The 18,550-nt window shown below is 42.9% G+C and overlaps 1 protein-coding gene across 1 annotated transcript in view; it reads left to right on the forward strand.

Annotated features, from left to right (window-relative positions):
* Positions 1-279: 279 nt before the first annotated feature.
* mfsd13a (major facilitator superfamily domain containing 13A) overlaps positions 280-18,550 on the forward strand; it is a 40,664-nt gene continuing 22,393 nt past the window's right edge. The window contains exons 1-4 of the mRNA XM_063221557.1: positions 280-432; positions 8,514-8,917; positions 10,305-10,384; positions 12,497-12,952. Of these exons, the coding sequence (XP_063077627.1) occupies positions 8,738-8,917; positions 10,305-10,384; positions 12,497-12,952 (716 nt within the window). The 5' untranslated portion in view covers positions 280-432; positions 8,514-8,737. The remainder of the gene's footprint in view (positions 433-8,513; positions 8,918-10,304; positions 10,385-12,496; positions 12,953-18,550) is intronic.

Raw genomic sequence — 18,550 nt, forward strand, 5'->3', positions numbered from 1 at the left:
ACCTCTATCAACGTAGGTGACCATTCTGAACAGATCTGTGTCAAGTTTTGATCTGTGGCTGAGATATGAATGATGACTGTGACAACCAACCCCGCTCTCCGCTATTTGGCGTAGACTACTACACAAACAATAGCGACTACTGAACGGCAACCTCAATATTCTTGTCCTGCACTAAAGCAGTGCTTTGGTGTGCCAGTGCGTCTTATCATTTATCTAAAACTATCGATCAGTAAATCAGAGCTGGGCGTGGGCTGTGTAGTGGCGTTGGGTGCCTGGTAATGACGTAGACACGCCTTCCCCAGGCATAACGTTAGCTGGTCTGTCGTGCCAGGCATTAGGCGATAGAGAGAGCACAGTATCCTGAAGAAAGCAACAAGCCAAAAACGCTTTCCGAGAGCTCGGTATCAGCGACGCGAACATCTGTCGACTATGGTAAGCATGTTCTGGTAAACATTCCATAACAATTATAGTCAGGGTTTCCTCTCAAAGTCAGAAAAGTTAACGTGTCTGTTAATTGGTAACGCTAGCCAGCTTGCTAGTTGAGTCGCTAGCTGTCTGGCTAACGTCAGCTGGACTTGGTTGCCTGGGTGGCTCAGGGGAAAACTTACACGTCCTCCTAGCCACAACTGGTTGTTGTCGTGTGTATTGCCATGCTGTGACACAGACAATGCTACAATTTAAGTTGACGGACAGATTTCTACTAAATGTAATTTTGGGCGGGGCGAACCCTTTAAATAATCTGCAGAGCAATTAGGCGGAAATCGATGTAATCTACCATGATAGCAAGCTTGTTTTGTAGATAGTTCTGTCATTTGCTAACCAGCGGGGCTTCTGTCAACATAGAATGGTTGTTACAATTCATACTCTTGACATGAAGATACACGAAGATACACATTTTGAAGCTAATGGGAAACTGTTGCTTGGTTGACGTCAGCTAAGACAAGTCATTAATACTGTGGAAAGAGGTTGCCTGATTGCGTGTGGCTTGACAAAATTAGTCTTTTCAAGCAGAACGCTTTGATGTATCCTACTAGGTAGGGCCCCCAGATAAATAGACGTGTCATGTTCACGGCTGTACCTTCATGAATGAAGAACGACAGCAGCTTAGTCAAATACCTCTTTCAGTTTCCATCTATTGAATTATACCAGACATAGGCATGGTTACAAAAGTAAATGTGCGCCTTCTTTTATTACGTGACAAAATTTGGTTTCGGGTTTAGTGGTAACTGCTACTCCTACCTTTTCTTCTGTGTCTAACTGAACTCTGAAGTAGGGCCTAAAGGTAACACTAAATTGAAAAAAAAAAGTTTACCGTAAATATCAGTGCCATTAGTGTGGTGTGCCATCAGTGCCATTAGTGTAGTGTGCATCTGTGCAGCCGTCATGTTATTGTCGCAGAATGGGATTGTCTGATTGATATCTGTATGCTGAGTGTACGTTATCCGTCCTAAGGTTATGCTCGAAGCAGAAGAGGCAGACAGAGACAGAGGGAGAGACGTGTGGGGAGCCAGGCATGCCGTTTAAGTCTTGGCAACAACATGCACTTTTCTCCCTGGGCTGGCCTGGGCTAGACACCAACTCTTTGTTTCCTTGTAATCTTGCCATGGATGAGAGAACATGGTGTCATCACCTTTCGTATTCCCCGGACGAACACGCTGGTGGGGGGGGGGCATTTATGTGGTTTGGTGTTGAGAAAACACAGCCACCTGTGCCCAAGAGCCAAGGCGAGATGGGGAAGTGTGTGTGTGTGTGTGTGTGTGTGTGTGTGTGTGTGTGTGTGTGTGTGTGTGTGTGTGTGTGTGTGTGTGTGTGTGTGTGTGCGCGCGCGCGCACTTGCAATGTGATACAGGTGGAGAGAAGACTAGAGCGAGCGGTCTCGCCTCACCGCTCATCTGATGGGAATCACACAGCTTAGGCTTGCTTGGTGTGTGTGTGTGTGTGTGTGTGTGTGTGTGTGTGTGTGTGTGTGTGTGTGTGTGTGTGTGTGTGTGTGTGTGTGTGAGAAGGGGGAGACCGCAGGAGTGCTGGCCCGTGTCCAGGACAGTGTAGTGTAGCGTGGCGTAGTCAGAAAGGCTGAAAGGCTGCGGCCTGCTGCTACTGTTCCCAGGAGGTTGTTGTACTTTTAAGTAGCAGGCAGGGATTAAAGTTCTCCGGCACCGTGCCGGATTTCCGGCTTGCAGCGATTGACCGTGGGTTAAAAAAATAATAAAAAATACTCGAAAATAAACTGACGGTAAATAAATAAATAAAAAGACAACCGAAATCCCTCCTGCGTTTGTCAGCCAATGGTAGCAAAGGAGCGCACTAAAACTAACATTGTTAACCAATCAGAAGAAGAAGGGGGCAGGTCTTAGGAAAGCGTGCTACTTCAGTATCTTGCTCGAGTCGGACCACCAGCCAGCCGGTCTAGAACTACTCGCAGTTAGTGAAGGGCATGGCGATTCTTTCGCGCCAGTTCGTTCTCTTCGTTCAGTTCTGCTGAGGAATTCGTTCGTTCACAGTTCGTTCAGTCGTTCATTTTGATTACGTCACGCCACAATGCAGGAGAGCAAGGGGTGAATGACGAGCGAACTAGTTCAGTGAACGAGAGGAGGAGGGGGGCATTCATACTTTGCCTGTGTGCTTCTCATGTCCAAACATATCAACTTAACTCATTTTGCCCAGTTATATTATTTATTTAACAGCAGCACACATTTAAAAAAGCCCAATTACAAGCTGTTTTAACCAAAAAGTATGCCTTAGTCTCTGCCACGTTAAGTTGTTTATTCGTGGTCATGGAGACTGTTGCTATGCGCCCAGGCTGGTCTCTCGTTCGCGGGCTCAATACAGTTCGTTCTCGCTGTGCTGTGTAGATCTAAGGTGCTCCTCGTGTCTAAACATATCACCTGAAACCTATTTTGCAGATTAATGTTATGTATTGAACAGTATCACCCATTAAAAAAAGAATAACATATAATTTACAAGTGGCATTTCCAACTAGAAGTATGCCTTTGTCTCTGCCACGTTAAGTTGTGTATTCGTGGTCATGGAAACCATTGGCTGCAGTTCACTGGCTCCTCGTTCAGGAACGAGAGCTCAGCTCGTTCAGAGCTGTGAACTGTGGACTATGTGAACTGCTGAGCTCTTCTAAATTATGAACTAAATACCCGGTATGTGTAAAAACTCTGGTAATATTAAGATATCACATTAAGAGATAAAGTGGTGCCCCTTTGCGCAGATTAAAATGCTCATTGGACGACCACTTCTGCTACTGTCTGACTAGTGACAGACCGGTGATTCACCAACGAACGAAGTGAACGAGAGGCGGGGAACTAGTTCGCTTCGTTCACTTCAAAGACTCGTTCAAAACGAACGGTTCGTTCGTGAACGACACATTACTACTCGCAGTCGCCGACTCGCTGTTCTCATGCCCCGGGCACAGAGCAGTGTGTGCAACCCGCTCTACATGGCAAGGCACCTTGCACCGTTTTAGTGCTCTATGAGCAGAAATATTTGTAAAGATTACTAAACTGCATGCTATGGATTGGTGATGCCGTTGTCGTCAAAAACATAAATGAAACTGGACATTGTGTTGAAGCACTACAGTGTTGATGGAGCTTCTCTGCTCAGTGCTAATAATTAGCTGTCAACACACAAGGTTCTGTTTTTTCCACAGACGTTCGATCCCTCTGTGTCTTTTCATAATTTCTGAACTCAATTTAAAACTTAACCCAGAGCTGTCACAGCATTTCCCGGAATGTGGAGCGGGCGAGCGGAACGTTTATCTGTGTCTCATCTCGCAATGTCAACCACTGCCTGTGCATTATGCTACCGGTAGTTCCTTTCATAATAATGGCTGGATACCGTGATTCCTGAATCAATCACCAGATTACTTTCTGGGGTTGTTGGAAGAGGTTGTAGGAAGATGTGCTTCAATCTACAACTACGTGTGAGAACACCAACAGTAAGAGAATAATTTGTTATTAGTTAGAATTTAACAAAAAAAAGCTTAGTTTCACTTCAGCATGTTGCATGCAGATCGCCACACTCATGCTGAGTTTTGTTAGCGCTCTAACTACCGAACTGTTATGCTAATGTTTTAGCTAAGAGGAGTCGGGTTATTTATAAACACCACCTACATAGTAACTGATATTATCTCCGATGGAAAAACAATGCAAAAGTATTGACATTGGCGCTGTGTTCAACTTAAAGTGACTCAAATAGCACCTAGCAAGATGGCATGCATGCAGACAGCAGCAAGTTTCATCCCACTAGCTCCATACAGGTTTGGTTGTTGGGTGTATAATTTCTGTCATTGCCACGTTTTTAGTCTACATTCACATCTCAAGGTGCCGTTTTCATGATGATTGTGAGATCGTTAAATAATTTGTCACATAATGGCTTGTTGATGGCTTTTAACAATCTGTTAATGGGCTTTAGTTTCCAGTGGAATTCTAGTCATTGATTGAAGGCTAACAATAACACTGCTTTCTGGTAATGGACAGAACAACTTGAGTTTGATGATGAAGCATGGCAGTCTTTTTTCTGAGAATAGCCCAATAGGAGAGTGAGTAGCCCAAATATGGGCAGGCACCACAAATTCTGACCTAGAGCTAGCTCTATCCATGGCTCTATTCAGACTGACTGTACAGCTGAGAAACCTAGAACCCATCTATCTACAGACACAGACAACATAGTCCAGTAGCCACCAAAATGACATTAATGACTTGTGTTGCATGTGTAATTCGTTAAAACTAAAAGTATTTTGCAATATTATTCAGCCATGTCCAGGCATTTGCATTTTCTTTTCTTTTAAGGCAGGATTAAACACTTAGGCCTAAGTAACCAAAGAGTATGCTTTTACCTCTGTTATGTATCTAACATGTCATTCAAGTCATTCTTCATCATTTTGACCCTGACATGGCACCCACATAAGAATAAGAAAAATTAGATAAACATAACTGTAAATACTAAGCTTAAAAAGCAATGAAATTCTCGTTTCACCGTGTATCGTATAGGGTCGCGTGGACGCACCAAAAAGTTCAGGCTCAGGATTTTTTTTTACTTTAATCCCTGAGCAGGATGTTATTGAAGAGGACTCTGTAAATTGCATTCTTAGATTATTGTATTGCCTCTGCAAGTGCAACTTACATTCTAGCATTATTGTATTTCCACTGCAAGTTGCATTCTTGAACTATGGTATGCAGTTAAGTAGCAAGTTCTACGTACAAGCTGTACACTGCAAATTACAGTCAAAGATAATTGTTGCCACTGTAATAATTGCCATTGTGCTCATTTTTTCCAAGTGGCAAGTTGATATTGAAGAGGATGCTGCAAGTTACACTCCTATGAAAAGTAGGGCAGGCCAGTGGTTCCCGAACTTTTGCTGGGACCCCAATTTAATTTGAAGTTCAGAGAAGAGTTATCAGTAGTTTAATTTACCGTACAACCATACCACTGGCCTATGCTAGACTGGTGAACTAGACATGATGACGAACCTTAGCTTCACAGGAAGTATTTGACTTTCACTGCCGGGTTAGGTCATGTCATGGCAGCTTTAGTCAAAGACAGGTGAGTCTGTTGTGTGTTGTTGAGGACACTAAAAGACACAGTCAAAAGAGATGAGAATGAAGCCACTGTGTAAGAAAGACCTCTTATTGGAGTTGAAAGTGAGCTCTTCTGACAACACATGGCTTGGATGAAAGAGATTCTTCACCAAAGCTAAAAGTTACAGCCTGGGGTAATTGACTAAAAGGGAAATGCCTCTAGACAACCCGTATGACAATCGAGTCATTGAGTCAAACTGCAGCATTTTTGTGGATGTTGGTAATCTGAGGCCTGGACTTGTCTGAACTTGTGTTAAGGAAAACAGGTGTGTAGGCTGATGTGAATGTGCTCGTCACCCCATCCTCTTGAATTTTAATCGAGAAAACGTGAAGGGGGGGGGGCGGGGGGAATAAAAATCTGCAGGCCTTGGAGAAAAGAAGGGACTTGGAATGAAGGTTAAATTTTTTTTGAGTTTTTGGTCCCACCCTTGTGGGATTAGTCTAAGCATTGTCAGTTGTTTTTCTCAGATTTTTGCAAGTTGATGCAAGGCAAGCAAAGTGTGTTTTGATAATATTTAACAGGTTTGGCCAGAAATAGGGCTGTTGTATCATCTTTTGGTGCGTGCATAGTGCGTGCGTGCGTGCGTGGGTGTGTGGGTGTGGAGGATGGTCCAAAAGATTGTGCCATTAAACTTCTTGGAGCATAACACAGGGCTATGGACCCCTATAATTTCAGTTATCTTCAGTTTGGTCCAGCACCTGTGTTAAGACTTACTGATTTGCTTGCCCTCTCTGCCTTTTTGCCTGTGTGTGCTCACTTAAGCATATTTATTGTCTGGTATGACCAAACAGGCAGTGCATGCCATGACCAGCTCAAGTAAGCTTACAACTTCATATAAAGAGCTGTGTGTTATTATTAAGCTTACACCCTGTCATTTTGTGCAGGTCTTGGCGGAATAAAGCCTACACACACACACACACACACACACACACACACAGAGAGAAGACGGTCGTGATTGTTTTGTTGGAACCGACGAGGTGCACTTAGTTTCCATGGGAACCTAAGACTTTATGATACTTCATTTCCTCTTTCCTCCGTGGCGTTGGTGGTGATGAGCTGCTTTGTGAGCCAGAGACGTCAGCCTCACATGGACTGGGTCCTGCCAGAAACACACACACACACAGACCTCCCCCCTCTCTGTCTCTCTGTCTCTCCTTCTGTGTGTGTGTGTGTGTGTCTCTCTCTCTCATTCTCACACTCGCACACTCGCATACACACACACACACACACACACACACACACACACACACACACATAGAGGACAGGGCAGAGCCTCCCAGTCCAGTGTGGTGTGTAAAGTTTAAACCAGGCCAGGACGCTGCCTTAATGTCAGAAACAGACACCCGTGGTCACTTCAGCCGCCACAGTCACACCCTTGTGTTCGAGAGGGCAGTGAACAGTGATGGACAGATTGGAATGCATGTGTGTTTGACGGGGAGCGAGAGACGGTGTTAATGTGAAGGCTAGAAAAAAATGTGTGTGTTGTGTGCTTGAGAATAGGGGTGTTGTTGACCGATATCTGTCAAAATTTAGTTCTCTCAATCCCTACTTGAGAGAACTAGTGTGTGTTCAAATTGCAACACACTTACCCACACAGGTGTGTGTGTGTGTGTGTGTGTGTGTGTCTGTCTGTCTGTCTGTCTGTCTGTCTGTCTGTCTGTCTGTCTGTGTGAGAGAGAGCTTGAAAGAGTGAGAGTGAGTCTGTATGGGAATGTGATCCGTGAGAGAGGAAAGTAGTGAAAGAAAGGCAGAGTGAGTGGGAGACGAAGAGAATTATTTCATGGTATCTCCCCAGCTCAGTCAGCCAGCCAGCACTAGGGGTGTGCAAAATAATCGTTGCATCGATGCATCGCGATACTTACTCTCACGATACAATGCATCGATTCATGACAAGGTATCGTGATACTTATTTTCTCAATATACTGCATGGAGTCATGACAATTGATTATTTGATAACAATAAAATTCGATTTGCCACGGGTTATTTTGTTCAGTAGAGAATAGGTAATATTTCTGTTGTGATGTAAGCTCTCTCCCAGATGATAGAATGCTTAAATAGAATGAACTGACTTAAGAAAGCGACACAGCAACTGACAAATAAGCTGTATTTTACACATTTACTGAAGTAAATATCGCAATGCATCACAGTAGTACATGAATCGCAATGCATCGTGATAGAATCGCATCGTGGCATGTGTATCGCGATGCGCATCGAATTGTGAACCCTTTGCCAATACCCACCCCTAGCCAGCACTCATCTTGAGGCTTGTTGAGACAGAGAGGCAGAGGCAGAGGGTCCTCTGCTGCAGCAGTTTCTTCTCTAGTGTCATACGGTTCTCTTGGTTTATGACCTGGTGGGATCCTCCCCCACAGTCTTGACAAGGACGTGTGACACTCATGAGCAGACAGCTCTCTACTCCTCTGGTGGAGGAGCTCTCCTGTTTGGTAGGTGGGTGTTCATCTGCAGACCTGTCGCTACTGCTCCACATGATCCTGCAGATCAAAGCAATGGTAGCTTTAAAACTTTAGAGCCTTACCTTTTTTGAAGTTAGGATGCTATGGCACTTCTGGTGCTGTTAGACTGGTACTTCTAACTTTTTTTCTTCTTCTTCCCTTTCCTTTTTCTCGGCTGTTTCTCTCTCGTTCCTTGCCCATGACTTTTTTATTATTCGCTGTACATTCTCTCTATCTCCTCTTTTGATTCCTGCGTGGGTGTCTTCCCCACATGGTTTGCCTTTCCCTATCCCACTCCATTTCTTTGCCTGTCACTTCCATCTGTCTCTGTTTGCACTCTTTCTTTCTTTCTTTCTTTCTTTCTTTCTTTCTTTCTTTCTTTCTTTCTTTCTTTCTTTCTTTCTTTCTTTCTTTCTTTCTTTCTTTCTTTCTTTCTTTCTTTCTTTCTTTCTTTCTTTCCTCCCTCCCTCGCAGGACTGGGTGTGGGGCTGAGATCACAATGAGCCTTGGCTGCTCCACCACTGCCATGACATGAGCCTGCAACCACCACTGCCTCCGAACGAGCGAGCGAGAGACGGAAGCACACAGGAGAGCAGGAAGAAGACGAGAAGAAGAAAAAGAGGAGGAGGAGGAGAGGACGTGGAGAAGCGGCGGCGGAGGAGGAGGTGGAGGAGAGGAAGAGGAAGAGGAAGAGGAGGATGGGAAGGAGGCTGTGGGCCAGCTGCTGGTGGTGCCTGGCTGGTGGAGTCTCCACGGCCGTGCTGTACGGCTCGCTGTCTCTCTTTGTCTCCATCCTGCACAATGTCTTCCTCCTGTACTATGTGGAGACCTTCGTATCTGTTTACAAAATTGACAAGCTGTCCTTCTGGGTCGGGGAGGTGAGTTCCTTTTGCGTGTGTGCAATTGAGGAAAACTGCAAAAGGGACAAGACGCACACATTTTTTGGAATTATGTTAAAACTCTACGCACAAATCCAAAAACTCCGGAAAAATCCCTACTTCTCCTTGTCGCAAAATGATGTACTCTCTCTTCAAGGAATTCCAATTTGTTGTCAAATGACACACACGAGCCATCATTTGAATTGGCACGTATATGAACCATTTGAACACTAATGTGTATATGGTAAAACACTATACTCAGCATGACCTACAGTAGGTCTCTGCTGTACTACGTGGAGACCTTCGTGTCCGTGTAAGATTGACAAGCTGTCCTTCTGGGTCGGGGAGGTGACTTAGAATGTCTTGGCTCATAAACGCTGAAACAAAAAAAATCTGTTTTACTATAGGAGTATTGCTTTCTAGAATATCTAAACATTGTGGGATGTTTCACAAAAGATGAAACAAAACTTAATCGTGCCTGTATCTTCAGACACACAACACGCATACATGGTCATTAGTAGTATTTAGTGAGTTGCACCAAATATCTTTTCAACCTTATGACCAGCACTCCTCAATTTGTTTTGTTGCTCTGCATAGGTTATAACTGCAGTTGGTAAATTGTGAAGAGTCTATAGTCTCTCATTTGGATTGAGAGGCCGCTCTGCCTCAGACCTTCAGACCTGTAGTGGGACTGAAGACAGAAACCAGTTAGTGCTGCTCAAAGTGAAATGAATGCAGATTAGCATCTATGTGTTAGACACTCTAAACACACACAAACATAATACTCCAGTCTTGCCATTGCACCACTGGCACAAGTCGAGCCACCAGACTGACTTTCCCAAAGATATCATTGTGTTGTTAAACTGGCTGTGCAAGATGTAAACAACACCTCAGAGATTACAGGTTTGATAGCAACGGCTTACGCTTACCCATTTAGGCTGCTTTTATTCAGGTGTGCCAGGCTGGCACGCACACACACACACACACACACACACACACACACACACACACACACACAGTCCACCAATAAAAGGCAAGATAGTTGAAACAAACATGGACACTTATATCATGAGACGAAGAAAAAAAAATCCACATTGCTCAAAGAAATGGAAGGTGCAAATGTGCATGGGGGCAAAAAAATTCCTTTATTTAACAAGGCTGCCATAGGTAAAGTACATAAGTGGCCCAGTTTATATAAATAAAGGATTTTTACACTAGTTTTGGAAATGGAGTGCCTTAATTTCCCCCTTTTTTCATACCGAGTTGTAACTTTAACTCTTGTAGTTCTTGTCTGTTAATGCGGCTGCATTGGATGAAGGTGTCTGCTTAATGTAATGTGTAGTGCTAAGTTTGTTTATGTCTCCCGTCCCTTTCCTTCCCCTGCCAGACTGTGTTTCTGATATGGAACAGCCTGAATGACCCGCTCTTCGGATGGCTGAGCGATCGCGCTTTCCTCGGATCCACGCAGTAAGTCTCTTCCTGTATCTTACTCCAGCCTGATCTTGCAGAATTCTATGAAATGAACACAGACCCTTGGGACACAAAAACTGGTAGTTTCCAGATTTTGCCAAAATTCTGTGTTGGGGTCACAAAGTGTTTTCCTGTAAAGAATGCAAAAGAATGCTATAGCTATTTTAGTTGTGCCCAGAACGAAACCATTCCTAACCCTAACCCATAAAGAAATGTTTTTGAGGAATACCTTTTCCACTTGGTTAATACTTTGACTAAACAAAAGAATGCTAACAATATACGCTGTGCCCAGATCAAAGCAGTCCTTAACCTTAACTTGTCAGGAAGAAATGTTTTTTGGTTCGTTTTTTAAAGAAAAACAACCTTTGGAATTAGAGAACTCAAGTTGGAACATAAGACTGTGGGAACGTTGAGCTGTGGGAATATAGAGCAAGCACTTCCGTGGGCCCATCACAGAAAGCACTTTCGTGACCTCATCACAGAATTCTGTGAAATCATTTTGCGTATTGGCAATGGGCAACACTTGTTACATTTTCACTTTGTAGTCTAACAGATTTATGCTGCTCACTCCGATGTACACATTTCCATTTTCACGCCTTACACACAGTGTTGCCTTAGCAACAACCCAGTGCACCAAACCAGGAACTAACTTTTTTTTTAAGTTAAATGTTATCACTTGGATCATATTGAGCTTCCAGCAACTCCTACATGCATTGGCGTTAAACACTTGTGTGCGGGGGTTTGCTGAACTCCCCAATGAAGGATGGATGTTGAAACCTGTGGGAGACCAAAGCCATAACGATAAATCCTTTTAAAAAGTTTTTAGAATGAGTGCCAAGGAGACTTTCTTCTGGTTTGATCATCTCAATGTCCCATCCAGCATTTCAAACAGCTTTGAGGCCCACAAGCTTCTCAAGTCTTCTTTAGAACAAATATTTAAATTTCCATCAGAGGTGGACAAACGGGATGGTGTAAACAACGGTTATCATTCAAGGATGGAAGAAACCGCAAACTCTTGCCGATGCCATATTTATGTGTTTCTGAAGTTTCAACGGTGAAGACACTCCTTTTCGAGTTGTTTTCTTGTCAGTGGTTGGTTGAGAACAGCCTTTAATTAATCAGTCCCATGCCTGATGCAGTGATGCATCCCTTTACTTACCGCTTAAAAAAAGGAAATCCTGGTGTGTGCTTCTGCCAAACACTCACTCTGCTTGCACTATCAATATGAATGATTTCAGTAATTAATTACTGTACATGATCTATGTGAGCATGAGCTAGTTCAGTGAATATGGCACAAGATTTTAGTTTACTGAAGCTGAGATGCCTGCATGTAATTTAAAGAATTCGAATTCCTCCATCTCGCAGCTTTTCATCTGTTCTGTCTTTCACTCAGTTTCACTATGTGAATATCCAGTTTCCTGTTTGTAAACAACCAGTGTTATGGCTAATTTCTCTCTCTCTCTCTCTCTGTCTCTCTTTCTCTCTCTCTCTCTCTCTCTTTCTCTCTGTCTTTCTCTCTCTCTCTCTCTGTCTTTCTCTCTCTCTCTCTCTCTCTCTCTCTGTCTTTCTCTCTCTCTCTCTCTCTCTCTCTCTCTCTCTCTGTCTTTCTCTCTCTCTCTCTCTCTGTCTTTCTCTCTCTCTCTCTCTCTGTCTTTCTCTCTCTCTCTCTCTCTCTCTCTCATATCACTCCCTCTCATATCACTCCCTCTCATATCACTCCCTCTCTGTCTTCCTCATCCTCTCTTCATCCTTCCCTCTCTCTTCCTCCTCCTCTCTCTCTCTCTCTTTCTGTCTTTCTCTCTCTCTCTCTCTGTCGTTATCTCTTTCTCTCTCTCTCTCTGTCTGTCTCTGTTTCTCTTTGTCTGTCTGTCTGTCTTTCTCTCTCTCTCTCTCTCTGTCTTTCTCTCTCTCTCTCTCTCTCTCTCTCTCTGTCTTTCTCTCTCTCTCTCTGTCTTTCTCTCTGTCTTTCTCCCTCTCATATCACTCCCTCTCATATCACTCCCTCTCTGTCTTCCTCATCCTCTCTTCATCCTTCCCTCTCTCTCTCTCTCTCTCTCTCTCTCTCTCTCTCTCTCTCTCTCTCTCTCTCTCTCTCTCTCTCCTTTTCAGGGGTGCATCCCAGATCTCAGGCCCGGAGGTGGTGCTCCAACGCCTGCGTGCGCTGTCCCGCAGCGGTCCCCTGTTTGCGCTCTCCTTCCTGGCCTTCTGGGTGAGCTGGGCGCGCCCCTCGCTGCAGTTCCTTGTGTGCCTGTGCCTGTACGACGGCTTCCTGACGGTGGTGGACCTCAACCACAACGCTCTCCTGGCCGACCTGGCGGTGTCGGCTCACGCCCGCGCGCGCCTCAACTTCCACAGCTCGCTCTTCAGCGCGCTGGGCTCGCTCTCCGTCTTCCTGTCCTACTGCTTCTGGGACAAGGAGAACTTTGCGGCGTTCCGGCTGTTCTGCGGAAGCCTGGCGGCGGTGTCGGTGGTCGGGTTCGTGGCCGTCTCACGTCTGCTGAGGGCGCGCTTTCAGGCGGAGGTCGGGCACGGCAAGGGCTACGACGAAGACAAGTCGCTTAAAGAGTAAGTCGAGACTACATGTGAGACTTGGTCATTAATCTGTTAACACATGGTCCCTGTTCTAATGAATTATTGTATGTAATGTGTTACTAATGGCTCTGTGTAATGTCATAGTAGTGTAGTACTAAGGTAGTGAAGTCTTTTCACTGATGATATTGTTCCTCTGAGGGAACAATGTGCATTAGGAGGCTGTAAAAAATGCTGTGTTTGGCCTTTGTTATGTCTTTATTACGCAGACGATAAACGATGGGTGTGGAGAATGACAGGGTTGTATTCAAGGCCCATTCAGTTCATGTGTCAGAAATGTGGTGATCACGGGCGCCGGGGAGCCCTCCAGGAGCTCCTGAGGTGCCCATCAAGGACGTTAATAAATAGTGACGATTACAAGATTTTAATGACTGTTAATGTTTTTTAGTCTAGGCAGAATTTCAGAAAATGTGCTTATTTAAGGTCCTGAAGGCAAATCATGTTAATTTTTGGTATACAACTGATTTAGGGGTATTCAAGGGTGCTGAATCCAAATCTGCTGTATACCGGGCGCAAAAATGTACGGAAATGCCTCAAACGGGCAAAATCCAATATGGCCGCCAACACCAGGTAAAAATCTCGCTATCCCTTTTCTTTTTGACTAAACAAGGTATGAATGTGAAAATAAGACTTATTTTTACGTTTTCATATATGGGGAACCCCATTCTGTCATCGGATTTAAGGTCAGATTTGAAGAAAATGCTTATATAATTGGCTGGCAGCTTTTTTAAAACAGGGAGCCTCATATTGTCAACGATTTTTAGCATTATGATGGAACTTTCAAGATCGACAGAAAATAATGTCTGATGTCTTTGTGAACACCAATACTACCATAAACTGCACTGAACTGTCTACTTTCACCTGAAAAAAGAAGTTTGTGTCTACCTATTTCCATTCTTTAGTTATTGGCAGTAGAACATGGGATGACACCACCAAAAAAGCACTGTTTTTTGACCCAAAAATGCTACATTTCTCTGTGTCCATCTTTTTGCTTCCAGGATAAAGTGTCTTTTAAGTGTTCATGTTTGGTTTACAGCATTTCCATGGGTTTTGAAATATGCTCAATTCAAATCTGTCGTATACCAGGCTCAAAAAAATTATATAATGCCTCAAAATGAAGGAATCCAATATGGCCGCCGTCACCAGAGATATACATATCTTTGATTAAACAAGGTGAACTCTCAAAAACATTAAGATGCTTAACTCAAAAATCTGATGTACCAGGCTCAAAAAAACCCATAGTACCTCAAAATGAAGGAATCCAATATGGCCACCGTCACCAGAGATATACAGTACATGTCTTTGATTAAACAAGGTCAACTCTTAAATATATTATGCCAGCTATAGGTTTTCATACATGGGGAATTCATTTGCTGTGCTCGGGTTTAAGATTTGGATGAAAAGACATGATTTAGACCTGCATACATGCTTAAGACCGCTAAAAAAATTGATAATTTATATTGGAATATTTCCCATATTTCAAGTTAATTCGGCATTAATTAAATGTATCGGTCTTAGAAAACATACCTTGTTTTCGAATAGGCCCCCGGGAGAGTCCATTACAATACGAACACTGTCACTGAAAAGACAACACTTACTACCCACTACATTCACTCCCTCATCCCCACCCTGTCGCCACACTAAATGTAAATAACAATCAAGCAAAACATGGCAATGTTCGGCCGGACCACACATTGAGAGAGTACATACACACACAAGTGTGGCAGAGAAGACATTCTTATTGGAACACCAACGTACACATACAGGCCCTTTAATATACACTCAGGCAGATTTCAATTCAATAAATAAGGCATTATATCATGATGAAATGTTTCCATCTCAAACCACCTCCCATGCTCCCATCTTTTCAACCATAAAAATAAGTGCACACACGAGTCTGCCTAAATAAATTTTTTTATACAACTTTACAATGGAAATCACTGTTTGCCAATTTTATTGATGTGCTCATTCAATCTATGAATAAAGGAGGATTGAGTGGCGAGCTGATGTGTAGAATAGAATGGAATAGAATAGAATAGGATAGATTGGAATAGAATAGAATAGAATAGAATAGAATAGAATAGAATAGAATAGAATAGAATAGAATAGAACAGAAGAGAATGGTGTTTGTCATTATGCACATGTTCAATGAGATTGAAAGCAACACACTTCAGAGCACACATTTAATTCACAAAACAGTTTAGGTGAGCAGAATATACAATTAATAGTGCCAAAAAAACACGAACAGAGCAGGGAGTGCATATGGTGTGTGTGTGTGTGTGTGTGTGTGTGTGTGTGTGTGTGTGTGTGTGTGTGTGTGTGTGTGTGTGTGTGTGTGTGTGTGTGTGTGTGTGTGTGTGTGTGTGTGTGTGTGTGTGTGTGTGTGTGTGTGTGTGTGTGTGAGAGAGAGAGAGAGAGAGAATATATACACAGAGGACATACTCATGTATTGGTACTCATGTCATACTCATTGGTATCCAGAAGTTATTGCATCGATTGTCTTGCTCAATGTAGATATTACAGTAGCGGTGGCCCACTCTGTGACAAACAACCATTTTACATGGCTCATGTTCATTTTGTATTACGGTACTTAAAACCTCAGTTCAATATGTTGTGCTGTATCAATTAGTCTATTTCAGAACACCAGATGGATGGAAAGAGATCAGTGGATTGAGGGATACCAATGAATGGTGATTCTGGGCATGTGTATGTGAAATGTGGTTATGGCCCTTTGTTGAGTTGTTTGGTCCTTGCTTTGACACACCTGTACCAAGAGGACAGCAAGGCTAAGAGCTGAGGACCGGGTTGGAGGCTGTCCGAGATAATGTTTTAGCTCTGTTGATGCAGCAGGAGGATTAGAGAGGGGCTAAGTTTGTTCCTCCTGTAGGTGTGCTTCCTGAAGGCCGCAATTATCTCTTTTGCTTTGCATTCAAATATACAGAAATTATTCTCTGTATACCAGACTGCCACCTTTTGTTATCCACAGCAACTTCCATCTGGAGCTACGCCATAGGCATAGAGGTCCAAGAGAGTGGATTTATTTAAAGAAATCCTTTCACTTATGACACATTTTCGGTCATATTAACTATTCACAGATTCGAAAAGTGACTCATTGGAGCAGCTATTGTTGCTGAAAGAACTGCTTTTTCACTTATTTAACTTCTCACCACCATACATTTTGACTATGTCACATCTCTGAAAAATCAGTGATCCTGATTGGTTCTACGGCATTGTGGTTTGGGATCAGGGCGAATCCGAAGGATTAGAGGTTATCTACTGTACGTGATGGAGTGACCAAAGTGCCTGAAGTGTGATGGCTGCCTTGTGGCCATGGGAGGCACACCCATGAGTGAGTTGTAATCCCATGTGAGGGACCCAAGTGATAGGTGAAGCTTAGATGATGGAGCACACTGGATGGGAGAAGCACAGTTGTGTGAGGGACACCATGGGGGTGAAGTGCAAATAAGGCGAAGGCAGCGTGATATTGACCATCACTAGGGTTATGGGTGTGCTTTGACTGTCCCACTTATGATCCAAGCCCTTTGGAGTAGAAGTCAGAGCCCTAGGGTAGCTTATTCTCAATCACCTCTCCTCCTCTTCAGTGATTTTGAAGGAGTTGCTTAAATGCTGCAGCTATGTATGCCCAAGACAAATTTCTCTTAGGACGAATAAAAAGAATCTTGAATCGTGAATTTGCAGCAACTGAATGACTCCATGTACTCCATGCCTCTTCTTGCAGATCCAGAGGGGGATGAGGCACTCCTTGGGGCAAGCACAAGTTGTGACGTCTTTTCATGCTTTGTGAATGGCAGATACAGGAGTAGTGGGACTAATGCCCCATTCAATTTCATCCATCCCGTTTCAGTGACTGACAGGAGGACAGGGTGGAGTAGTATGTGATCCTGCCTCAGCACATTGGCTTGATAATGTGGGGGCACAATATGTCATTGTGTGGCTTCTGATGCAGATAGCAAAGACTATATGACTAGGACTCATCACTGCAAAACAACTCCATTGCTTTCGCTACATCTGCAGCAAAAGTACAATGTAGTGCATGGTGTTATGTAGTGTCTAAACATGTAGTGGCCAAATCACCAAGGAGGAGGAGCTTGACAATGATTGGGAATAGCCTAACTATCAAGAGAGTAAATATTTCACAATGACATCAACCTGTCTTTTGTTCCACCTTACACCTTTCTACCGTTCAAGGATTCAATTTAATCAAGCCAATAAAATCAGCATACAATAACTTCCCAAAACTAGATATTCATATTAGGTGAAGGTACATTCAGGCATACAGGCTTATCTGTGTATAGTTTTGTCATAATGGAAGAGGTTGGCTGAGGTGGACACATTTCATTGTGCATAAGCAATTGAAATAGACAAAACATTTCAATTAGCCTGTCAGTTAATTGGCATGAAAAACAATGGTTGTAAACATGAATTCAGACTACACTGAACTGCCTGACTACACTGACTACCTTTGATTATGATTTTAAATTTGATTACATTCATTATTTCCCCATGTATGAAAAGAAAACATATTGCTACATAATGTTTTTAAGAGTTCACCTTGTTTAATCAAATATATATCTCTGGTGACGGCGGCCATATTGGATTCCTTCATTTTGAGGCATTATAGGATTTTTTTTAGCCTGGTATACGACAGATTTGAATTGAGCATATTTCAAAACCCATGGAAATGCTGTATACCAAACATGAACACTATAAAAAGGTACTTTGTCCTGAAAGAACAAATATGGACACAGAAGTGTACTGTTTTTGAGTCAGAAATCAGTGCTTTTTTGGAGGCGTCATCCCATGTTGTATTGCCAGTAACTAAAGAATGGAAATGGGTATAGACACAAACTTCTTTTTTCAGGTGAAAGTAGACAGTTCAGTGCAGTTTTCGGTAGTATTGGTGTTCACAAAGACATCAGACATTATTTTCTGTGGATCTTGAAAGTTTGATCATAATGCTAAAAATCGTTGACAATAAGAGGCTCCCTGTTTTAAAAAAGCTGCCAGACAATTATATAAGCATTTTTTTCAAATCTGATCTTAAATCTGATGCCAGAATGGGGTTCCCCATATATGAAAACATAAAAATAAGTCTTATTTTCACATTCATACCTTGTTTAGTCAAAAAGAAAAGGGATTGTGAGATTTTAACCTGGTGTCGGCGGCCATATTGGATTTTGCCCGTTTGAGGCATTTCCTTACATTTCTGCGCCCGGTATACAATAGATTTGGATTCAGCACCCTTGAATACCCCTAAATCAGTTGTATACCAAAAATTAACACAATTTGCCTTCAGGGTTCATCTTTTGGAAAAACTGACCCTGACTATTTCTTAATTTAAACATGAGTTTATATTTACAACTTATAAAGAATATTTCTTTATAACCTATAAGCAAATTATCATTCAATCATAGTGTGATTTGAGAACGATATCAAGACATCTATAGATGATTTTCAACAAAGGAGTAGCCCTCAGGTAGCACTCAGTAACCTCCACATTTAATCCAGCACAAAATCAGGTGCATTGCTCTTTAGTCACTGTAGAGCAGTTTG

Source organism: Engraulis encrasicolus, chromosome 17, assembly GCF_034702125.1.
Source record: "Engraulis encrasicolus isolate BLACKSEA-1 chromosome 17, IST_EnEncr_1.0, whole genome shotgun sequence".
Taxonomy (NCBI): domain Eukaryota; kingdom Metazoa; phylum Chordata; class Actinopteri; order Clupeiformes; family Engraulidae; genus Engraulis; species Engraulis encrasicolus.